At 37.2% G+C, this 26,078-nt stretch overlaps 1 protein-coding gene across 6 annotated transcripts in view; it reads left to right on the top strand.

Moving 5' to 3' along the window:
* The window catches only part of ATP8B (ATPase phospholipid transporting 8B), a 51,177-nt gene that overhangs the window by 23,243 nt on the left and 1,856 nt on the right, over positions 1-26,078 (top strand). For 4 of the 6 annotated variants that reach the window (XM_013314378.1, XM_013314381.1, XM_013314380.1 and 1 more), the window contains 20 exons: positions 3,698-3,756; positions 4,063-4,275; positions 7,202-7,407; positions 8,382-8,512; positions 9,826-10,025; positions 10,695-10,913; positions 11,642-11,750; positions 12,078-12,217; positions 13,406-13,582; positions 14,912-15,091; positions 15,457-15,567; positions 21,085-21,261; positions 21,647-21,818; positions 22,080-22,184; positions 22,325-22,477; positions 22,653-22,797; positions 24,389-24,520; positions 24,822-24,973; positions 25,348-25,571; positions 25,838-26,063. In XM_013314378.1, the coding sequence (XP_013169832.1) occupies positions 3,698-3,756; positions 4,063-4,275; positions 7,202-7,407; positions 8,382-8,512; positions 9,826-10,025; positions 10,695-10,913; positions 11,642-11,750; positions 12,078-12,217; positions 13,406-13,582; positions 14,912-15,091; positions 15,457-15,567; positions 21,085-21,261; positions 21,647-21,818; positions 22,080-22,184; positions 22,325-22,477; positions 22,653-22,797; positions 24,389-24,520; positions 24,822-24,973; positions 25,348-25,571; positions 25,838-26,063 (3,231 nt within the window). The remainder of the gene's footprint in view (positions 1-3,697; positions 3,757-4,062; positions 4,276-7,201; positions 7,408-8,381; positions 8,513-9,825; positions 10,026-10,694; positions 10,914-11,641; positions 11,751-12,077; positions 12,218-13,405; positions 13,583-14,911; positions 15,092-15,456; positions 15,568-21,084; positions 21,262-21,646; positions 21,819-22,079; positions 22,185-22,324; positions 22,478-22,652; positions 22,798-24,388; positions 24,521-24,821; positions 24,974-25,347; positions 25,572-25,837; positions 26,064-26,078) is intronic. The other 2 variants (XM_013314377.1, XM_013314382.1) reach the window with 2 other exon arrangements.

Here is a 26,078-nt window from a genome sequence, read left to right as displayed (position 1 = left end):
TTTTCTACGTCAATGCGTTGTTCGTAACTGGGGGCCTAACACGAATATGTCGTCACAAGATGTCGCCTGCTAATCCGTCCGCGCGGAATTAAAAAAACTTTATAAGTAGCCTATGTGTTCTTCCCGAATGTGTTCTACATGTATGCCAAATTTCATCGAAATGTATGCAGCCGGTCTATAGATACTTTCTAACAAACATCCACTTATCCAAACATTCGCATTTATAATATTAGTAAGATTTAATTCATATTATCATAATTAATTAACCTAATGTATGTAGATAAGGGAATTGAGTATGTCCTTTGATTAATTTTATATAAACATATTTTCTAATATGAGTAATCTTTATCATGTATCATTGGGTTATGAATCAGTACTGTGTGTCGTGGTACAAGGTATTCCTTGTTATTGGTCATGTTTGCTGATAACAAAACGTACATTATTAGCTAGCGATATGATTCTTAGAATTTCAAATACACTAATTTCTTGTTAACCTATGTTGCTTACGATTTGAATTTAAAACGAAAATATATCAAGCTAGCTGACGCCCGCGAGTCCGTCCGCGCGGATTTGAAAATTAACATAATAGCCTATGTGTTCCAAATTTTATTAAAGTCAGTTCAGCCGTTCCGGAGATATTTTCAAACAAACACTCATTCATCCATCCAAACATTCGCATTTATATTATGATAGTAAGGTGTAAAACAGTATAATACTATTGTAGGACAGTTTGTTAGCAGCAGTACTGTTTTGGCTCAATGGCGCCATTAACTGTTTACTTTACCCCACTTATAAGTCAACGCTGATTTTGACCGCCACTGTCTTACTGTACTGGTTTAATGTAAACCAGACATAATATTTTAGAAATATCTGTATGTTCCGCTAGAGTTGTGAATTTGCGCGATATTATAATATTGTACAATGGCTTAGCTGTCTTACTCGAACCGAATTTTATATCCTTTTAGCAATACCATGTATAGATGAAATACTCCTTTCATATTTGCTAAAGGATAGGGATTTCTCGAACGTAAAAAACCATAATAGTCTCGACCTTTCCAAATCGAAATACTAGTCCATACTAGTTTCACACGAGGGCACAATGGTTAAGCAAAATAATACTGGTTTTGATATTAAGTGTACCTTCAAACAATAGCAGTACTACACTATCCACTGCTCTGCTCCAATGTTCTTCGTGTGAAACAAGCATTAATTGGTAATAGACTGGCGCTGTGGAAAAGTGTGTTAAGGTGATTAATCTGTCACTACCTATGTCGACCTAGACGGTCATAACAGGATCACACAGACTGTCATTTTCAATCTGATAACACTTATTAGGCATATTGTGGTCGACTTCTTTTCTCCCATATAGTGAAATGTTTGAATTTAAATTTGTAAATTGACACTATCACAGAGAATTTTCATTAAATATCTGTACGAAAACATATTGTTATCACTCTTTTTGCAAATAAAATGAGAGGGACAGACAGTTTCTTTAAACGTAATCACTGCTCCACGAGTCAAGACTATTTGCAGTTGTATTAATCTCGATTGCCCCTGCTTCGTTTTTTCTGGCTTTTCCCGCCTTTACACGCTTAATGTCATTGTTTGTATTATTGTAACGTATTTGTATTATGAGTACTAGTAAAGTTAAGAAGCCATATAAATGGTTTTGTGTCTTTGCTGTTTTATTTATTCGTGTGTATCGATGCTTGACCGCGAGCACCGCATTCTAGTCGACGGATTAAGTTCTGTACACTGCAAGTGTGATTTACTAAAATACTAACGACAAAATATTATACGGTTCTTTTAATGTGGTTTCAATTACACCTAATGCCTAATATTGAAGTAGAATTAAATGGGTATATAGTAAATAAGTTTTGTCTTTTACAAGAAGTAATTTAATTGATTTAAAAGTCATCATCATCAGCTCGAAGTCGATCGGACCCTACCCTAAGTTTGGGGTTACTAGGCCATAGTCAACCACGCTAGCCCAGTGCAGGTTGGTTGACTTCACAAATATCTTTGAGTTTCTTCTCTGATATATCCCGGTTGCATCACGATGTTTACCTTCATCGTAAGAACGTCGGATAAATGTACAATGTACATATGTAAATCGGAAATAGAAATACACATTGACACATGGCAGGATTCGAATACAGGACCTGCAGATTGCAAGTCAAGTACTTAACCCCTGAACCACCGACGCGACGTATTTAAAATGAGCGTTGTTTAAACAATTCCGTACAGAAACAAAGGTTTTTGAACTTGGCGCGAATTAATATTGCAAACATCTGCTGTTTTCTAAATTAATGAATCATCGTGTATAAAAAGTTTTATATAAAATTTGTATATATAGTATTTCTAAATGCTCGTTAACTGTGAAAAAACATTATCCAGTCCAGTTGATTCGTGAACAGTTGAGCAGCATTCCACCTTCGCGTATAAATAGCGTGGCTCAATCAATCATTTTCTGTTCATGCCGCTTCGATATGATTGCGCTCAACCGTGTTTGTTCAGTGCTGACTAAGGCTCCATTCACACACAATTGTTTATTCTTTTTTGCACCATTACCTTTGTTATGTGTACGTGTTGGCTGAGGTAGCTTTATTACTCAAGGAATCATTGTGTTGTGACGTAATAAACGGAAAACGAAAGACTCGAAGATCGAGATGTTTGATTCTTGATTCGTAAATTTGTGATTCGATTCATAATAGCACTAGATTAGAGAAAAAAATATTGAAAGTAATTGATATTATTTCGTGATAGGTTTGAGTTGATGTTATGAATATAAGTGAATTTTACCTCATTATTTAATCCACAAAATTTACACAACAGTAATGAGCAAAGATAAAGGCGGTGACTTGTTAAATAATGAACAGATAAAATTGCGAGCAGAATGAGTCACGGGGAAATTTGTGTCATAACATCAGCATCCGCTGTTTATTTGATATGTTCAGTGTCACTAACTCGTCTGGCGAATATACATTCGTTAAAAAAACCCCTAGTGACATGGAACCAGTGGTTGCTGGCAGCTTCCCTTAAAAAAAATGAATTGATTCTGCACGTAGTATTTTTGATGATGGATAAGGCTTACTAAAGAAAGATTGGAGAAATAGAAGAGGTGTTTCAAATATGAACCTGGCCAAAAAAAAGTATAAAGAAATCATTGAGATCCTAGATTTCTTTAAGTAGCTATTTTGCATCTTGTTATTTTTCTTTATATCAGTAACTTATTTTTAGATTGAAAGGCAGAGTCTATTCTCCAATAGCCGACCCGTATTAGTAGTAATAATAGGTCATGAGAAATGCCTAGCCAGTAATCGAGATGGAGTATTAAGCTAATATAATAGAAGCCCTACAGCAAAGGCGGTATTATCTTTTATCCCATACATTATGTCCTTCCCACTAATCACTAGTTACGTATTATACTATAGTCCCCACGCTCTTTCAATATTGAATTTACTGATTACTTTATCTCTCCGAAAATCCGAGACGAAAAAAAATGTGCGAAAAGGTCTGACTAAATTAATTTAGGTTAAGTAGTAGGTATAGTATATGTTTATAACAAGTTGGTTTCGTTGGCAGATGTATAGAAAATCGGACTAAAACAACGCCCAATTGTACAACGAATTCACCATGGGGCTCTACCATGCTCTATTAGAACATTTGTTAATGTTAAAATATTTGTTTGTTACAGACAATGAACGAAGAATCAAAGCCAACAACAGAGAGTACAATGCGCAGTTTCGATATGCTGTAAGTTTGTAACTTCATATTTATTAATTTATTATTTTAAGATGAATTAGATCAATACACAAGCACAGGCTGGGTTAAAAAGGCAAGGAGCATTGGCCAGACAGTTGCGTATTTGGAAAAATACGCACGACCGTATTACGACAATCGATACAGCCGTTAAGCGTTCAACATATTCGAATATTCAACATTTTTATATGTTTATCTGCGATTTTAAAAAGAAATATGCTGTCTTTATCAGTACTTCTACTTCGTTGTCTTTGAATATAAGCTAGGTGTTACTGATTTAAATACGTCTTTTTTTAACAGAACAACTACATCAAAACGTCGAAGTATTCGATAATAACGTTCCTGCCGTTGAACTTGCTGGAGCAGTTCCAGCGGCTGGCGAACTTTTACTTCCTGTGCCTGCTGGTGCTACAACTGATCCCCGCAATCTCCTCACTGACGCCCATCACCACTGCCATCCCGCTCATCGGTGTCCTCGCCCTCACAGCTGTCAAGGACGCCTACGACGACTTCGTAAGTAGGAAATGTTCAGTTGCAAACGCCGCTTCACAATCATTTTAATGTATGCTGAATTTACATATTCAGATTGTACTAGTTTTTGGGTCAATTGTAAAACTTACTAGGTTTCTATTATACGTTAAATACAGTCGAAGGTAAGTAACAAGTTTTTTAGTTGTTATGGAAATGTAGACTACAGCTTATTGTTTTTATTATTTGAAGAAATTGTGCTAATTTGGTTCTTCATAATGTTTCTCCTAATCTCATAGGTACTCTGTTTTATTTTTACCTTTTTTAAATTCTATACCTTTGTAGAGTGCCATACTTTATCTTTTTCAAATAAAGAAAAAAACCGGTATTTCCAAAACATTTTACAACAGCAATTAAGATAATCCAATTTACGTTGCCGCAGGTTTCCACTGCCAGGACCACTTGCATAAAAATATATTGCCATATCTCTTATATGAGATTATCTATTCGTACTACGTATTCGTTCATTATGTGTTTCGGCAGTGGAATATCACGTTAATATCGCTGTATGTTTGTTTTTGCACGTACAATGTGCAGTAAACTGCATGATCCGACGTATCGGATGCTGTTATATCCACCTGTTTTATATCTCCTTTATATTTATATATTGTAAACATAACATACACATCCGTATCCTTATTGTTCTGTATCTTTGGCAAAAATTAAATTAATCCGATTTTTTTTTCTTTAAATCGGTAAAATTTGTACTGAGTGAAGTTAAAAAATATCGCGGATAAGCTTCGATAAAATATAACAATGGTTTTATCGAACTGGATAAGTGAAAAGGGTTTGATATCGAATACGTTCGGTCGATAATCGCAGAAAATAAAAACGCGAACGTCGAAAAACTGTCCTCATTCAAGAATTCTACGTTTGCATTGTTACCTTGTCTTTAGTATAAAAGCTATAATTGTATCGCATATTTTAGAATCAAGTGGTACATTTTAGCCGACCCACTCAGCCGTCGCAGCGCTTTGACGCCCATTGTACGCTAATTACTCCGTGACTGATGCCGTACTAGAATGGAAATGTATGAGGTGCTTGTTACGAGTGCAAACGTGGATGCCAGGGTGCACGTCATTTCATGACTCGTTTATTCCAGTGCAATGCGGTGATGTTTTGATTTTTATTTACTCTGTTTTACTCAGCGAGACACATAATTTTAAAAGTTGTAGCGAACCACTACTTTTATGGTAGTAAAGTAGACCTTCGTTCGTAATATCTTTTAGCATATTGACATTTTTATTAGGAAGGAAAAGTAGGAAGAAAAAGAAAGAGTCAAGCATAACTCGGGTTTTGATTGTTTTGGAATATAAAATTGTACTGTAGCATATGTATATTATCTGGTTCGTGTTGTTCAAAAAATTTCTAAATATAAAAAAGTTACTGAAAAATTTGTTGGATCAAGTATGACTGAATGAGGTTTTAAAATATTTGCTTTGGTCACATGGCCAGTAACAACAGCAACAGTGACTAAAAAACCTAGAAAATTCTACACAGATGTATGTTTCGATCTATTGTTTATGCTCGAATTTTTCCTTGGTTACATACACCATTGTGCGGAGCCAGGAAACTAACAACTTACGAATACACATTACGTGAAGAGAGAACTCGAAGCTGCTTAATTTTTTTACTTTTATACAAGGATAACAATGTAGACGAAAAGAATTTCTTTATGTGACCTTTTGACCTATTATTATGTAACAAAGGTATACGAAAAGAAGTATACTCATAGCAAAAACTAGTACCCTAATTTATTGGCCGAAAGTACACGGATACGGCCTATACGAAAATTATATCGATTCTTCCCCCGGTTCGTTTTCTAACGATAGGAAATGTAATGTGATTCTTTTCTATTTCTTTCCCCATTCTTTTCGATACAAAATAAAATATAATAAAGGTCTAAATCACCTTGATACTCAATGAACGGATCACGTACCACGAATTGACCTGCCCACATGACGCAATTTGGTACGTGCCGAATACATACGTGGTCAGCGGCTGTGTGTTTTAGAGGAGGTTTTCGCGAATGACCTCATCTGTTAACTGCTGTACTCCTACACGGTTACGAGTCACAATTATTTCTTTAAAAAAATCATTAAACAATTAGTAAATTAATTAGTAGGGTTATTCATCCATTTCTCCACTCGAATTGAACGTCACTATTTTGGCGTCATGTTCCAAAAAGAATATAGTAATTTTCTTTAAAGAAATGAGATAACATTCTCTATATGTGTTCTATCAGCGTAAACTCACTTTAATGTTCAAGATTTCCATATCGCATGTAATCTGTGCTAAGAGGTAGACTAATGATAAAGATATTGATGTCATCATAACATCGTGGTTAACATAATGCTTTTAAGTCCCCATTTTATACCGTCTTTGATAACAGTAAAATGTAATCTTTAGTACACTTGTGGTGTTTATTTAGCTTTGTGAAGCCATGGTTATGGCGGATTATTTTAGCTACGATTTAATACAGATTATAATGTTAACATCCATTACCCAATCACATGTTCACTTTTCTTCGTTTTGTTTCGGTTTGGTTACGATTAGGTCGATTATGTTTCCAAACTCAATTTTCTTAAGCAAGAATTTGAAATTTGCTAGCTATTATTTTTATATCAAACAAAAGGTTAATAATGCAGGGGACAAACGTGTTACATCATAAATATAACCTTGACGGACATTGCAAATGAACTACGCCATTACAAAGAAGACTTCGTGTTATACTTATTTTGTCATTATGAAAAATGTAAATATGCAGATTGGTTCAGTAATTTTAGTTAGAGTTAACATATTGTGCTGTAATACAGTGCTAAATATTGTAATTTGTAAAGAGATAAAAGAATAACAAATACTTAAAATGAAGTCCTTGTAACTCTTGTTGAATGGGTGTGTTTTCTTGCAGCAACGTCATCAAAACGACTCTCAAGTGAATCACCGTAGAGCAAAGACGCTTCGAAATGGCAAACTGGTGGAGGAAAAGTGGGCGTCTGTTCAAGTGGGTGACGTCATACGGCTGGAGAACGACCAGTTCGTCGCTGCGGACATCCTGCTGCTCAGCAGCTCTGAACCCAATGGACTTTGTTATATAGAGACTGCGGAGCTGGATGGGTGAGATACTTAATCTTGGTATTATAATCGCCTGATAGCATTCCACTCCTCGATGTCATCTGTAAATCGCAAATGCCGCCCGTCAGCAATTTTCCTAGGCAAATAGTGAAAAGTCGGCAAATTGAATATCGATTTAATTCGCAAGTGACAATGACAAGTGACGTGTTGTTAGTTGGAATACAACACTCTATAAGTATATAATTTTTTACCTTGTGTTAAAGTTTTTTCATGTTTTTGTTAGTTGGAGAAAGTCATAGTTTCGATTTAACGTCAACATATTTGATCGTTCCAATTCTAGAAATCAGTAATGGTTATGTTTCGTCTTTGTATTAATGGAAATGTATTTTACAAGTCATCAAAAGTACATCTATCATTTTAATGCTGTCTTACGTTACATTCATGTAACCGACACGCACATATACAGCACCAAGGTTTTCTTACTAAACAGAAAAGAACAATTTTAAAAAGTTTATCATCATCAGCTCACTATACGTCCCCACCGATTGGCTCAGAGCCTACCCTAAGTTAAGGTTGATTAGGCCATAGTCAGCCACGCTGGCCCTGTGGATAAATGTACATACGTAAATCGGAAATCGAAAAACACATTGGTACAAGGCGGGATTCGAACCCAGGACCTGCAGATTCCAAGTCAAGTGCTTGACTCCTGAGCCACCGACGCTCTTTAAAAAGTTACTTGATTGAAATCCTACTTACTTCTTATTAATCTTTGTTATTTTACGACGTATCTTCACAACCGCTAATCCGATCTTGCTGAAATTTGAACATAGTCATGAACACATAGCTACTAATATTTTTGTTTAATTTCGCGCATACTGAGTCCTTGCGGCAGTTAATTACGATATCAAATCACTATGTGTAAATCTGGTATTCTCATAATGCTATTAAATTGTATGATAGTTTATTTTATTTTGTTTTTCTTCAAATTACCTTTCTTCGTTTTTTGTTTTATATAGGGAGACGAATTTAAAGTGTCGCCAGTGCCTTTTGGAGACGGCAGCGATGGGTCAGGACGACGGACAGCTGGGCGCCTTCGACGGTGAAATAGTTTGCGAGACGCCAAACAATTTACTTAACAAGTTTGAAGGTATGTTTGTTACAGGAACAAGCCAGTTTGGTTTTAAGTGAGCCCTATAATCGCTCTTCTCTTGAAGGACTAATTGGCACTCTTAAATGATGACTTAATGGTCTCTAAGGGATCGCTAAGTGCTTTAAAGAGACACTGATTAGTAAACATTCAACTGTATATTGTAGTAGTTATTAATCCATAGCAATAAGTATAAGTGAAGACAATCAATATCTTACTATCTTACTAATATTATAAATGCGACAGTTATGATCTGAAGGTATCTCCGCAACGGCCAAAGAAAATTCATGAAATTAGGCACAGATGTAGACTATGGTCTGGAAGAACACATAGACTACTTATTAACGTTTGTTTAAAACTCCGCGGAGAGGTAATCGCAGGGAACAGCTAGTAAATTATAAATAAAACATCAAGTAAGAATAACATTACAGAACACGTGATAGAAAGGAAATGGTTTTCAAATCAAATTAACGCTCGCTACGCTTGTGTTGACTTGTGGGTATAGATTTCAATACGAAGCGAAATTCAAAATAAATTTACTACGGATGTATTCATGATTTAGAATCGATTTGAATTTCCTGTATGCACTTTTCTAGGAAATGCTTGCGTCTGAATATATTTGAAATCTTACTAATGGTAGTAGTATTGTTAATGATGTTTGGATGGATGGATGTTTGAAAGTATCCCAAGAAATTTGGCATAGATGTAGAACAGACTGGAAGAGCACATAGGCAACTAATAAAGTTTTTTTTTTTGAGTAGAATTTCATGACTCGTAACTAATGTGTTGGTATTGAACGATTGTGCTGTCTTATGTGGTAACAGTGAACAAGCAATTGTTATTGACGGGCGCTAAGATTGCATTGTCACTGGTTCCTGTTCAACTCGCCGCTCCACTGCCTTTGATTTGTTAATATTCGATCCTGACAACTTAATCTTCTGTTTGTTATATTGAACTTTTTAACAACATATATAGAAAACATACTGCCAATACTCGTTAAACTTATTTTTTTTCTTTTTTAAGTAAATTTTTAAAGGAATGGAAAAAAAGATAAAAAGGAAGCAGAACTTTTAGTCGTTTTTTCTTGCAAATATGATTGTCGTATAATTTCGGAAAGTTTTATAAACATTTAACGTAAAACGTTTTTTAAATTAACACTTTCAGTGCTACCAATTTTACAGGAGAGTTCATTGTAATAGAAAAAAAGCAGAAAAGCAAACAATTCATTATATTATAGACTGTAAATCATTTTTTTTTCAAAATAAAGATTTTTTTAAAATTAACCTTACTATACGTAAATTTTCATGGCCCAGGTACTCTGAGCTGGCGCGACCAACACTTCTCATTGGACAATGATAAGATCTTACTCCGCGGATGCGTACTCCGCAACACGACGTGGTGTTACGGTGTCGTCGTGTTCGCCGGCAAGGACACCAAGCTCATGCAAAACTCTGGGAAGACTAAATTCAAACGCACCAGTATCGACAGGCTACTTAATTTTCTTATTATAGGGGTAAATGATACATTTTTATACTTACATAATCTGCAACCAAACAATCTTGGTACTAAAACACAATAGATTTTTTTTCAGGAAAGTGAATATGAGTTATAGATTCCGTGTCTTTGGTCTATTTGATAAGGCTTTAGCACTGCAACTTAATTTTACATGTTTCTACATGACTCTACGCTGATTTAAAATATTTATGTGACTATTCATGAATTACATTTCGTTCTAAAAGTAAAGATTGTAATCTGTATCCCCTTAACAAAAATGTTATACCTATATAATTATTCAAACGTAAAAATGTCTCTCGGGACCTCCGATACGTAATAAAATGAAAAGCAAACCAGCCGTAGGTAACGGCTGGATGAGCCAGGTCGGTACATTGCCGCATCACAGGACGCTAATTAAATTAGGCCTCCGCAAACTTGATCGAGACTATGTTTGTTTATCATGTTTTGTTTTTTTAATGGAAGCGATAAAACTGGTTTTATCTTTGTTAATAGCGGGTTTCCATTGTCGTAAAACATGAATTACAATATTGCTATCCTTTTCATAAACTTTGAAAAACAGAGATAACAATATGTGTTGAAACTATTGCAATCCACGGTTACATGTACCTACGTAAAAAACTATGTTTTTGTTCAAGTGAAAACTCACGTTAATAGTTCTTCCTAACAGATAGTGTTCTTCTTGCTGTCGATGTGCGTGTTCTGCACGGTGGCGTGTGGTGTGTGGGAGTGGCTGGTGGGGAGGCACTTCCAGGTGTACCTGCCGTGGGATACTCTGGTGCCTGCGGAACCGGCATCGGGTGCTGTCGTCATCGCATTCCTCGTCTTCTTCTCTTACGCCATCGTCATGAACACCGTCGTGCCCATATCCCTATATGTCTCCGTTGAGGTGAGTTAGTAATAACAGTTTGTGTTTGTTTAAGTTTAAATAGTCTTGAAAATTCCTTAATTCGGTTGCTAATTGTCCAAAGAATGTTGCAAATGGGTTTTTTCGTTTTTTACGCGTTTAAAAAATTTGAGATTTAAACATCAATCTAAATGCGTGGTGATATGCTCTAAAAGCATCACTATTTTACTTTCTATTCATCACACGTAAAGTAATCAACAGACGAATTAGTAGTGGTTGTCCATTATTTACGAATAACTTATAATATCTAGTGTTAGGAAGAAAATTCGTCACTGTGCCGGTGTACTGGCACAACACTATCCTTAATAAAATGTCGATGTTTTTGTCCCCTCACTAATCATTCTGACACTTCACTTGGTGAAAAGCGCGCCATTAGCGCCAAAGGATTCTAACTAATAACTATCAATCACGAAATAAGTGCTTCAAAAGTCATATCAAATCATAGTTATAAAAATGACATTATCATGTCATAGATAGAAATATGTCGGCATGCAAATTTAATTGACTTAAGTCCGCTGGAACGTTTATAAATGTTATGAAATTACTCGTCACCTTTTACTACTTAATCGTTTGAAACAGAGTCTCTGTTATTTATTTTGATTGTTATAGCTTGCTAATCGATTTTATTGCGTAGACTAGTAAGATATTTTATAAGTGTTTATGAAATAGAATATTCTCCAGGTTTCTTGAGGATTGTATTTATTTTATAGGTTATAAGATTCGCACAGAGTTTTCTCATAAATTGGGATGAGAAGATGTATTATGAAAAGACTGGGACAGCAGCGAAAGCGAGAACAACTACCCTAAATGAAGAATTAGGTAAGTAATCTAGAAGATATATCCAGAACGGTTTGACAATCTTGATAAAATTTGCCATAGAGATCGATTGCTGTCTGAATTAGCGCACTGGCTAGTTACTAAGTTTTTTTTAATTAGTCGTGTTCTAGTGGAAACTAGTTTATAACATAAAGGTACAAATTGTAATTATTTATGGAGGAATCCTAGTGAAAAATAGTTTTTAATCTCACAGTAGTTCTTTGTTCCCTTGATGTGTCAAATAAAAAGTCAAAAAATTACTATTTTTATAGACTTTACTAATAGTTGGTAATTTTGTTTTCTTTTGTGTTTATTAAATGTAAATTTCAGGTCAAATCCAGTACATATTTTCTGACAAGACGGGCACTTTGACACAGAACATAATGACGTTCAACAAATGCTCGATCGCCGGCGTCTGCTATGGCGATGTGGTTGATGAGACCACTGGAGAGACAGTTGAACTGACAGAGGTAAGTTCCCCCTACAGGTCAACTTTTGATATAAAACTGACCTGCACATTGGTCCATTCTCACTGCATAGTATCGCATGTAGGCTGTTTCACTTGAGACTACGATTTTTTTTGAACCACCGAAAGTGAAGACTATTTGTGCATGAACACCAAGTTTGTATGAAATTTTTTAACAGTTCGTTTTTTTTCGTTTTTCATTTGTCCTCGCTTTTGGGGTTTGTCAGGATTTTTGTACGCCTGATGTTTTGACATTATGTTTGTTTGTTTTTCATTTTTTTGTTCATATTGTTAAATTTGTGCATGAGTAATATGTTTATTATTCATGCACTTTCATATCATTGTGCGAGAAAGATGAACATAGATTTTTTGTCCTTTTTCTACGTGAACCATTATGCGTTTTGTATATTCGAGCATTTTGAAGTTATTTGACAGTCTACGAAGCGTTAGATGCATTAGACATTTTTACCTTGTTTGCATGTATATAATGCAACAGTATCGACGTAGTTTGCCATACATCTAGTATTTATTACTATTTTTTTATTTTTTTAATGTATGAGCACACAGCACAGTGTCACTACACACTATTTACATATGAAGGATCGTTTTGTTTGATCGAATTTATTATGTTTGAAGTGGTACACAATTTATATAAGTACGTTACGCTATATAATGAATTACAAGAATATTACTTCCCTATCTATAAAAAAATATGACAGTTTTTATGGTGAAAAAATGATGAAAAAACGATACTGTATTTTAGGAAGCGAAGTAATTTTTATATGAAGTATTGCAAGTGATTACTTTAGGCATTATGTTAAATATTATTATTGAGGTTTAATCTTTTCAAAGTGCAAAACATCAGACATTTGTAAAAACAACATATTTGTAAAAATTATTACAAATTGTTTGGTAAATTGTCTAGCAACTATAAAAAAACAATGCCAAGAAGAAATGTGACCTGAAAATTAAAGACAATTAAATGTAAAAAAAATGTGACTGCTTCTTAGGTAATTTCTAATTAACATACTTGGAACGTGTGAGTTAGTAGAATGATAGGCTTTCGACAATATACCGATAGGTCAATGATTGATGAGGAGAATCTCTGTGTGGATTCAAGGCAAACATCCAAGAATGGAGATATGGTAAAGCAAATGTTAGGGTAGCGTTGTGTGATGTGTGTATGGTGCAGCGGACGTCGCGCGCTGCGCGGGGCTCGCGGGGCACGCGGGGAGCGCGGGAGCAGCGCGAGGTGCCGCGCGCGCGACTGCTGGAGCTGGAGCACGAGCAGGGCCGCAGCACGCCGGGCGCGCGCCGCCCCGCCCCCAACCCCGCACCCGCGTCCGCGCCCGCCTCCGCCAACACGCACGTACGCACGCAACCACCGCGCAACGCGCACGCCTTCACATTATGCGATACGTACACGTGTATACTCTGCCTTATACTATCTTTTATATTAAACATTTAAACATTTTTTATTTTTTGTCGTCCTTAGTAAGATAAAAAGATATCTACTCGTGCTATACATATACGAAATCGGTTTTTATTTGGTTTATCCTCTATACAATAGAATAAAATTCGTCTTCTATTACGTATTAGGATCTATTAGGATCAGTCAATAGTAATCTATATCATATTATTATAACTATATTATTATAAGTCTGAAAGTTATATGTATACGGTCGCATAATCAGAAGGCGTTGCCGCTATGCATCAAGTCAGGTAGTATGTGGCAGTTTGCGATGTGAGACGTAGTGACGAGAGGGCTAGATAGATGGGGTACGGCTGACTCTTGTTGTTGAAGCAATCTTCCTCGATATAAATGAATCTTTGCCTTATTTATTCTGTCCCTTACACCATCTAACACATTTCCAAAGTACGCACAAACTTACATGCTCTAATTTTCTGGTTTTAACCTTATTATACGAATAAAATTAATTAGAAACTTGTATCTGCTAACCAACGTTTATCTGTTATGTATTATTTTATTCGTATTGTGTTACTTCTTCCTTTGAAATTGAAAAAAATGAAGTCCACATAAAAAAATGCAGATGCAAGTGTTTTAAGAGTAATTTCCAATATCCACTTACTATGTTCTCTAATCATATGACGTTACCACTATATCTTGTCTTAACAATTCTGTGGAATGATTTCTCTGTAAATAACTGCACTGTGGTTAGTTTAAGTCGCATTTGAAGCTTTGTTTTGTAACATGTCGTGTTTGTTGTCTGCTTTGTTTTACGAAGTTTTATGCAGGAAATATATTTAAGGTTTTTTTTTTAATATTTTTGGAATTAAATTATCATTAATATTCTTTCCTGTGTAAGACTTTAAATTGTAATGATTTAGTTAAGCTTGCTATCACAAAACTAGCTTAGCTTTTATGTAAATTTGCTTGCATGATGTAGTTCAGTTTTCAATAGTCTGTGCAAATGTATGAAAGCATGTCATACATTTGTACCATCATAAACAAACTAAATACCTTATTTAGTATCGATGTTAATAATTTTTACATATATTTAGTTCTTAAATCACGTAAGTCAATTAAAATTTTTGAGATTTTAAATATAATTTAATAGAGAATCGGAAGACGAAACTTTTCCTTCTGTGAAGTAAATTGACATACATGATGTTTGAACTTAATCAAAATGATTTATTGAATTTTTAAAATAATTAACATGGAACATCCTGTATATAGAATACGGAGCCGTTGGACTTTTCGTTCAATCCTGAGTACGAGCCGGAGTTCAAGTTCTTCGATGCGACGCTGCTGGATGCGGTGCAGCGCGGAAACCAGCAGGTGCACGACTTCTTCCGTCTGCTGGCGCTCTGCCACACCGTAATGCCGGAGCAGAAGAACGGCCGTTTGGAGTACCAGGTGAGCCAGTACTGCTCTGTTACCAGCATCCATCGACTGTTATATGTTGATTATGTACAATTGTTAAATAGCTTGGGGGATCGAAGGGCTGTAATGCGAATGTTTGGATGTATGGATGGATGTTTATTAGAAGGTATCTCCAGAACGGCTGCATGGGTATTGCTGAAAACTGTTAAAGATGTAGAACATAGTTTGAAAGAACACATAGGCTACTAATTAAGTTTCATTTTAATTTGTTGGCAACGGAGTCGCGTGTGACAGTTAATTAGTAAATAAATGAAGATTAATTTTATTAACCTAAAAAAAATTTGAACGACCAATATTTTGAAATACAAATAATAATATGATGTAATGTGTATGCGCAGTCGCAGTCACCGGACGAGGCTGCGCTGGTGTCTGCGGCGCGCAACTTCGGCTTCGTGTTCAGAGAGCGCTCGCCTAATAGTATTACTATAGAAGTTATGGGTAAAACAGAGGTATGTACTTGTATACTACATTACGACACAAATTCATGTCACTTTTGATGTTACATTATGAAAGTTCCAAAATATTAGTTACTTAGTCAAATAAGGTTTGAAACAATGAGAGGCGCTACTATCGCGGTAGGTTTTGCTTTATATAAAAATGACAAACAGATGGATAAGAAAGGGATTCTATAAGGCATTTTTCTCTTTCGAGGTACGGAACTCTAAAACTTATTTAAACATAGAAAATTACATGATAACTAACAAAAAGGAAAGTTTTTGAAGTTGATAAGTGGCGTTAGTGTTTGGGGTTATGTGAGAATGTTCTTCAGGATGCAGTCCGTTGCCGGAATTAAACACTCTTTTAATCACACCACACAATTTTAATAGTTCAGAAGGTTAACTAAACAAAACTAAATAATCACAGAAGTAAATAGAAATCGAAACTTTAACATTTTTAACAACACGGAAGACACGGAGATAATTGTTACATTAGATTAAAGATGGTCGTGACAAGTGATTTTTTAAATGCATTACGAATCGATGCAAACTTCACGCTAAGCGTTTTCGATGCATCGACTAGAGGGCGTTATAATCATATTAAGTTATCAAAATTTTGTTTATATTTCAAATAATATAATAGAAATAAAAAGTAATATTTATATGTAATTGTTAATATTAAATTTGTTATTTACTTTTAAATGTAAGAAATAAATAAATGTTTGAATGAATGTGTAAATGTAAGGAATGATAGTATTGATGGATGTAAGTGTGTGGGTGTGTGTTTATGTCAGTGTGTGTGTATCCGCCACAACACTCCCCCCCAGAGACCGTGTCTACGGGCGATAATAATCTGGAAAACGAACTGTTCGCCCTGATCGAGTAGTCACTGGAATTGGAGTCGAATGTGGCACAGCATCTGAAATAGGAATGGTTAATGGGGAGGAATCAGGTTCTTTGTTGGATACAAGTATGTAGGCTGGTTTTAAACGGTCTACAGATACTCGTAAGACTTTTCCCTTAACTCTAATCTTGTAAACTTTTTCGCCTTTCTCCACGACTTCGTGAGGTCCTGTATAAGCCGGTTGTAACGCGCCTCTTAACGCGTCTTCTCTTAGAAAGACGTGGGAACAAGTTGAAAGGTCTTTATAGACGAAAATTTTGTTTGTGCTGTGATGAGAAGTTGGCACGGGTTGTAAATTATTAGCAAAAGAACGAATACGGGCTGTAAAATCTGCTATATCAGTAGTGCAATTATCTGCTTTATGGCCAAAAAATTCGCCTGGCAAACGCAGAGGCTCTCCGTAGACAAGTTCAGCGGAAGAGCTTTGAAGATCCTCCTTGAACGAACTTCTAATACCTAGCAGGACTATTGGTAAAGCTTCGACCCAGCTACTATCGTCGTGACACATGATAGCAGCTTTTAATTGCCGGTGGAACCTCTCAATAAGACCGTTACATTGAGGGTGGTAGCTGGTCGTTTTACGATGTTTAAAAGATATAAAATTTGAAAGTTGATCAAAAAGTGCCGATTCAAATTGCCTACCACGATCTGTCACAATGTCAGTAGGACAACCGAATCTCGCTATCCAAGACGACAAAAATGCTTTGGCCACTGTTTCTGCGGTGATATCCGTTAAGGGGACAGCTTCGCACCATCGCGTGAAGCGATCGACGACTGTCAAGCAGTAACGGAAGTCAGCTGATGGAGGTAATGGTCCGATAAGGTCTAAATGAACGTATTTGAATCTCGCTGAAGGTAAATCATGGGTGCCTAAAGGCGACGTAACGTGTCGATTTACCTTTGCGCGCTGACATGACAAACACGCCTTAGACCATTCGCGACAATCTTTTCTCATCAGTGGCCATACAAAACGCTCAGCGACAAGCTTCGCGCTTGTGTTGGCGCCGGGATGGCTTAGAGAGTGCAAGCTATCGAATACTTGCTTGCGTAAGGATTTGGGTATTAGAGGCCTGGGAGTATTTGTACTGACATCACAGTACAGCTGTAATGGACTACCAGGTATACTTAATTTCTTAATATGCAGGGAACTTTCTTGGTTTAGAAATGTTGCTAATTCAGAATCGGAGTCCTGAGCATTAGCAATCACTTCAAGGTCCACGGGTCTTACTATCGCCTCAACCTCATCGATTCGGGAAAGTGCGTCAGCAACGACATTATCTTTTCCGGCGACGTGCTGAATGTCAGTTGAGAACTGTGAAATAAAATTCAGATGCCTATATTGTCGTGGACTGCAGTTAGCCTTCCTCTCACTGAACGCAAAGCACAGTGGTTTATGATCCGTATAGATAGTGAACGGTGTTGCTTCTAGCCAATGTCTGAAATACTTAATACTCTCATAAATAGCAAGCAGCTCTCTATCATATGGTGAGTATTTTGTTTGCGATGGACTCAGTTTGCGAGAGAAAAAGGCAAGAGGTTGCCAACTACCATCTACGAGTTGCTGTAAGACACCAGCAATAGCAAGATCAGAAGCATCGGTGATAAGACCTAACTTAGCTGCCGGGTCAGGGTGAGCTAACAAGGCTGCATTGGAAAGACTATCTTTACAGTCTTCGAAAGCTTTTAAAGACTTTTCATCCATGTGTATAGGTTGTGATGCTTTGACTGAGCCTTTAAGCAATGTATTCAGGAGAGCTTGAATTTTGGCTGCGTGGGGGATAAACCTTCTATAAAAGTTTATCATTCCCAGGAACCTTCTAAGCTGCCTTGCATTAGTGGGGAGGGGAAACTCTTTCATGGCTTGAACTTTGCCCTCCAGAGGCTTCGTGCCGTGTTGGTTGATGGAATAGCCTAAAAATGTTACCTCTGACGCTCCAAAAACGCACTTCGCAGTGTTGATCAGCACGCCATAATCCTTCATCCTGTTAAACAGGAGATGGAGGTGTTCTTTGTGCTCTGTTTCATCACGTGAAAATACGAGAAAGTCGTCGAGATATGGGAAACAAAAATCTAGACCACGTGTCAGCTCATCCACGAATCTCTGAAAGGTGGCTCCAGCATTACGGAGTCCAAAATTCATGAAAGGGAACTCAAAAAGTCCGAAGGGTGTGGTTATAGCACACTTGGGAATGTCCTGTTCGAATACTGGTATCTGATTATATGCCTTGACCAGATCTATAGTTGAGAAAATCTTACAACCGAATAAACTATGGGCAAAATCGTGTATATGGCGTAAAGGATACCTATCCGGGATAGTTCTCGCGTTTAGCAAGCGATAGTCGCCGCACGGTCGCCAACCATTATCCTTTTTCGGAGCGAGGTGTAGTGGTGACGACCAGGCTGACTCAGATGGGCGAGCAGTACCATTAGCTAACATTACCTGAAATTCAGCCTTGGCGATCTTCAGCTTCTCTGGGGGAAGTCTGCGTGGTGTACAGGAAACCGGCGGACCTGGTGTGGTACGTATGTGATGAACAGTCTTATGTGTTGGTGTGCGATGGGCGCCTGCTGGCCGTGTAAGTTCTGGGAAATTAGCTAGTAATTTGTAAAAAATTGAATCACCAGTCACGACCTTTACACTAGATATTAGGCTGCCTAATTTTTCAGAAAGACCTACTGTTGACAATTTTGTTGTAGTATCTATTAATCTCTTATTTCTAACGTCAACAATTAAATTAAAATGAGACAAAAAATCAACACCAATAATAGCTTTTGTAACATCAGCAACAGTAAAACGCCATATAAAATCTCTGCGTAAACCTAGGTTTAAATTAAGTTGTACATAACCATAAGTATAAATAGTAGAACCATTAGCCGCACACAGTACATAATCAGATTTGTCGCGCTGTTGTTTAAGCGCAGATCGGGGGAAAACGCATAGATCGCTTCCTGTGTCCACTAAGCACTGCATTTTCGATCTGCTATCAGTTAAAAATAGGCGACCAGTAGTTGATGTGGGGCAGTCGTCCGTCGCCATTACAGACTGCCCGGTGCGTTTCCCGACTTATAATCGCAAGGCGGAATGCACTGTCTCGCCTGGCTGCCGAACTTGGAGTGATACCAACAGGTAGGAAATTTCCTGTAGGACGACTGTGATCTTCTCGACGGCGTACGGCTGCGCTCACGTGACCTTTGTTTATGACGTGGCCGGGAGCGATCGTCGATTTTAGAATTAATAGTACTGACCTGCGTCTTCAGTTCTGATATTTGTCGAGCCATGGCCTCAATGGTCTGTTCCAACCTGTCATGTGAAGATGATGTGGCTGCAACAACGGGTGAAGCTGGGGCGATGTCGTGTACTCGATCTGCCAAGTCTGCTACTTCGCTTAGGGGCATACTCATCTGGGACACGACGATAGTTTGTAGATTACTTGGGAGTCGACCTGTCCATAATGATCTAAGAAAATCTTCCGGTATGTTGGGGCCTGCGAGATGCTGTAGATGTCGAAGAAACTGCGATGGCTTGCGATCGCCCATCTCCTCGGCCTGGAGTAGTTGTCTTAATTTTTTTTCTTTTGAAATGGAAAGCCGTTTAATAATTTCGCTTTTTAATTTTTCATACTTCCCGGTCGTTGGAGGCGATGTTATTAAATCTTCGATATCACTTATATATCTCCGGTCCAAGTTTGTAATAAGCAGGTGAAATTTTATATCGTCATCTTTTATTTTCGATATGCAAAATTGACTTTCAATTTGACTAAACCATAATAATGGCTTTTCAGGCCAAAATGGCGGCATGCTTACGTTAACACGGCAAATGTCTGAATTATCGTCCATAACAATGGGCACGCGCACTCGCCGCTTCGTCACTCGCGCGCCGTAATCAGATTTTTCTTCACCGTCACTACTCATTTTTAATTAGTTTGATTTAAATGTTCACTTTAGGGGTCACCAGTTTGGGGTTAAGTGAGAATGTTCTTCAGGATGCAGTCCGTTGCCGGAATTAAACACTCTTTTAATCACACCACACAATTTTAATAGTTCAGAAGGTTAACTAAACAAAACTAAATAATCACAGAAGTAAATAGAAATCGAAACTTTAACATTTTTAACAACACGGAAGACACGGAGATAATTGTTACATTAGATTAAAGATGGTCGTGACAAGTGATTTTTTAAATGCATTACGAATCGATGCAAACTTCACGCTAAGCGTTTTCGATGCATCGACTAGAGGGCGTTATAATCATATTAAGTTATCAAAATTTTGTTTATATTTCAAATAATATAATAGAAATAAAAAGTAATATTTATATGTAATTGTTAATATTAAATTTGTTATTTACTTTTAAATGTAAGAAATAAATAAATGTTTGAATGAATGTGTAAATGTAAGGAATGATAGTATTGATGGATGTAAGTGTGTGGGTGTGTGTTTATGTCAGTGTGTGTGTATCCGCCACAAGCTGTTATAATTTAGTATTAATTTTGCTTAACGGCTCATATAACCTTTACGGTCTTTGTAAATAAAAAAATATAAATTAAATTGGATTTTGGATATTTTTTTTTATTCAAATAAATGTTGTCATAATGAATAATTAATGATGTTGTTTATTTATTTTCAGGTGTACGAGTTGTTGTGTATATTAGATTTTAATAATGTAAGGAAAAGAATGTCGGTGATATTGAGGAAGGACGGTGAGATAAGATTGTACACGAAGGGTGCTGACAATGTTATATACGACAGATTAAAAACTGATTGTCAGCAAGAAGTCAGGTCCAAGACGCAGGAGCATTTAAACGTGAGTACATCAAACTAAATTAGTCATATACTCACTATTTTAATAATTTGCTCAACTATTATCAATAGACGATAATTGCGTCTTACATTATGTTATTATATACTCTATACAAAGCTTAAAACGTAAATACTAATAATTTAAATTAAAAAAAAAAGTGTTTTGATAGACAGACGGATAACAAAGTGATACTTAAGGGTTCCGTTTTTTTTATTTTCGAGTTACGGAACCCTAAAAATGACTACAAAGAAAAAACCTGCAAAAGTGATATTGTTTGATATATTCCATCCAAGATATTTGTTTATAGGTTTCAAAATGGCAACACTAAGAATGCGTACCAATATATACATTGTTATAATGTTAATTATTTTTTAAATTGAATAAATAGAAATTCGCCGGCGAGGGTCTGCGCACGCTGGCGCTGGCATGGCGGCCGCTGGAGGAGCGCGGGTTCGCGGAGTGGAAGCGCCGGCACCAGGCCGCCGCGCTCGCACTGCGCGACAGGGACGAGCGCCTCGACGCCATCTACGAGGAGATCGAGACGGACCTCCTGCTCATGGGTAACCGCACCATACTGACTCATACTGACACCATCACACACTAAACTCAAACCTGCAACTAGGTGGCGCTAGCGTCAAGACTCCGCTCTCATCTGTCATCTGTCAAATATTTATACGTCATTCTAGCGATTTAAAAAATAAAATAAAAGTGTATACCATTTTTCTAATAAATAATTTATAATCTGTCGTAAAAAATTACTTATTTTTTTTTAATTTTTGTACATTGAATTGAAGTACATCATGAAATTATTAACATTGCAGGTGTGACTGCCATAGAGGATAAATTACAAGACGGTGTACCGGAAACCATAGCGAATCTCAGCATGGCCGGGATGAAGATATGGGTTTTAACAGGAGACAAACAAGGTAAATGACAAAATTACACGCACCATCGATTGCCTTACGTCTAAATCGAACTACTTGTATGAGTTGGCATGTCGGACATAGGAGTACTCTTATTGCTTACGTGCCAAGTGAAAACTAAGCTTATATGTTTGTATTGGCAGAGACTGCGATCAACATAGGATACTCGTGCCAGCTGCTGACGGACGACATGGCGGAGGTGTTCATCATAGACGGTGTGACGCACGATGACGTGGACCGTCAGCTCGCCAAGAGCAGGGAGTCCATACGAGTCGTCAATACATTCCTGCCATATGGTAACTAATCATTCCTCGTTAAGTTCAAACAGTCATCGCGGCTGCGGCGCTGTGCTCAGATCTTTTTCTTATATCTTTCACTTAAGGACTACTTAACAGAATTAAAGCTAGATATTTAATGCTAGAAAAATTAGAATTTTTAAACCAACTAAATAAATGTAATTGTATTCGTCAGGGTCGTCAGATGCCAAGAAGTCGACAGCTAACGGCGGTGCGGCGGTGGGCCGGCCGTCTCCCGGCCGCGCCGCCAACGTCAAACTGAACGCGCCCGCCGTCTCCGTCGTCACATTTAGGTGGGAACATAACTCACTACCCCACAGGTAGACACCGACGGCTACGCTAACTATCGCTCGCCTACCGCTACCCCGCTACCCCACTACCTCACTACCCCACTACATGGACAACTACAGCCTACCCATAGCTAGACCCTTTATTTGTAGAAAAAATAACTCCATAATTTCAAGATGTCCAAATTGTTAAATAGGAATTTTGATTTCATGAGAATATTAGCAAAGATTTTTATTATGTAAAACCAAACGTCAAAAAGCTTGAGTGAAATAGATTTGTGTGTTTTAACACGTGCAACGCTGACTCGCCTGGTCAGTTTTACGACAAAATTATAGCAGCATTGATGGTGTTAAGTGTAGTTGTTCATTAGTCGGGCTTTACTTCCCTCAGTGACGTTTCTCTTACTTTAAGTGTGGGCTTGCACAAACTGTCTATCTTGTAAACTGTGATGCTTCTATGTTTGTGTGTGTACTTTCATAGTATATTGATACTATTAAACATAATCTTGTAGTCTTATATATCCTAATTACCAATCTTCAGAGTATCTTTAATTTAGTCCTCTTTCCCTTCCCACCCTTTTTCTTATAAGGAAAGGATGAGAAGTGGAAGTAGACTCTCCGGATGAGAGGATGCATGGAAAGGGGAAATATTTACTTTCTGTGCATCCTCTCCTCCGTCGATTAAAGGTAGGCAACGCATATGCAATTGCGTATGTCTATGGGCAACGGTCATTTCGCTATTTCAGCGATTTCAGGTGACCGCTCGCTCGTTTGCCACCTTATGATATAATATAAAAAAAAATCTTAAAAGTATCCAGGTTCAATCTTCACCATTAGTGTTTTTTATTTTCAAATTTTATTAAATTTATCCAACGTTATTACGGCTAAGAAATTCAAAGATATTGCCGAAGTCAACCCGCACTGGGACAGCGTGATTGATTTCCTAGTCACTAAGTTAGGGTTGGGTCTGAGCCACTTAGTGGGACACATATGACCTGACAACAAAAACAATCTTCATCTGACTTGTAGATGACGTCATTTGTGACGTATATGGTTAAAATGTCATATACTTTTTCGATAGTAGTTTATAACAGCACCTCTATAACTTCTAAATCTTACTAGTTACCTTTGCACGTGTGAACTAATTTTGTTTTGTTTTTAATTGTCTTTTACTAGTGTCTGTTTTTTTAAAAAAAATATTTAGTGTTTATTTTGTAGCCGTAAAACAAAATTTTTTAATTTCTATGTGAAAACAGATCGGTTTATTGTAGAGTAATTGCTTTTTACTTTTTATGGTTATTTTGTAAAAAGAGACGAAGTTTATCTCTTTGCAAGGAATAAGACAATTTTTCTGTAAGTGCAACACTGCGAAGAACCCTGACTGTACATATGTTTTCACAAGTATAAATACGTAGTTTTAGACAATATTAGTCAAGTGTCAGAATTATTAGTGAGGGGACATAAATGTCGACATTTTAGCAAGGCTAGTGTTGCGCCAGTACACCGGCAGGGTCGGATTTTCTTCCAAACAATAGTTTTCTAAATTTGTTACTATAGTTGATCTTTAAGTGATGATAAAAACAATATTATGGTATGGTTTGTTGATATGATAGTGTGTTTCCAGCAACGAGTACAGTGCGGGCGGCGCGAGTTCCTCCGAAGCGCAGGAGCACGGCAATGATGATACGAACGGCTTTGCGATCGTCGTCAACGGACATTCCCTCGTACATTGCTTACATCCGAAACTGGAGGAAAAGTTAGTATTCATGAAAATAATACCTAAATGTAAAAATTTTAATTTAGAACTAAATTTGTTACGACATTTCTAACAGAGTGTAAAAATAATAATTTGACGCTTGGTTTTTTTACTATATCTATATCGACATTGATTATTACTATGTTAACGACACTGGGTTTATCCAAAATGTTATATATTTATTGAATATTCTTATATTAATTATCAATCGTAGTCAAATTTCCTAATTAAATGCATATGTAAAGTTTAAAGACACGCAATTGTTATAGCAATATTAATATTGTGACGTTATTAATATCAGATTCCTGGAGGTGGTGCTGCAGTGCAGGTCTGTCATCTGCTGCCGTGTGACGCCGCTGCAGAAGGCCATGGTGGTGGAACTCATCAAGAAGAGTCGCAAGGCTGTCACACTCGCCATTGGTGACGGCGCCAACGACGTCTCCATGATTAAAGGTAAGCTATTGTAGTTTAGTTAAATTTTTGGAGGTTCATTGTCAATTGTCAGTGTACTGACACTGACAATTGGTCACTGGTCCATCCTCTATATCCTTTTACGTCCGCTTACATCGGAAATTATGTTATGCGCATGCGCAGCGGACGAATTCAAAGTTTCAAAGCGACCCACAGTACTTGAGATACCAAACCATGTATTGTTCCCGATATGCTAATATTATATTTGGATGTATGGATAGATGTTTGTTAAAAGATATCTCCAAAACGACTTATTGGATCTCGATGAAATTTGGCATAGATGTCTGGAAGAACACATAGGCTACTATGGCTAGTTAAGTTTTTTTTAAAATTCTATATTGTTTGTTTGCATGTAGCGGCGCACATCGGTGTGGGTATATCAGGTCAGGAGGGCATGCAGGCGGTGCTGGCGTCAGACTACTCCATTGCGCAGTTCCGCTTCCTGCAGCGGCTGCTGCTGGTGCACGGACGCTGGTCATACTACCGCATGTGCAAGTTCCTCAGATACTTCTTCTATAAAAACTTTGCCTTCACCGTCTGTCACTTCTGGTTCGCCTTCTTCTGCGGATTCAGTGCACAGGTAATAACTCACAATTTTACATTTTACCCCTAAAATAATGTAAATTCAACAAAACCTTGTTTAATTTAGGCACTGATAAATGGATAGAGAATTGTTGAGGGTACGAGACACTTAATTCTATTATTCTATTAATTAGAATCCACACCACCGCTACAAACTGCTACTATCAGCGCTAAAATGGTTAAAATCAAATAGGCACAAAATACTACGTCCTATAGCCAGTCCATTTATAGAGATGAATTAATAGAAGTAATATTTGTTTGCAGACCGTGTTCGACGAGATGTTCATCTCAGTGTACAACTTGTTCTACACGTCGCTGCCAGTGCTGGCGCTGGGCGTGTTCGAGCAGGACGTGTCCGACAACACCGCGCTGCAGTTCCCCAAGCTGTACGCGCCGGGACACACCAGCCGCCTCTTCAACAAGACAGAGTTCATCAAGTCCACGCTGCACGGCTGCTTCACCTCACTAGTGCTCTTCCTTATACCATACGGTTCGTGTACACGCA

Source organism: Papilio xuthus, unplaced genomic scaffold (genome assembly GCF_000836235.2).
Source record: "Papilio xuthus unplaced genomic scaffold, Pxut_1.1 DF827461.1, whole genome shotgun sequence".
NCBI classification, from domain to species: Eukaryota; Metazoa; Arthropoda; class Insecta; order Lepidoptera; family Papilionidae; genus Papilio; species Papilio xuthus.
The sequence above is the reverse complement of the archived record's forward strand: the minus strand, read 5'-3'. Positions and strand labels throughout refer to the sequence as shown.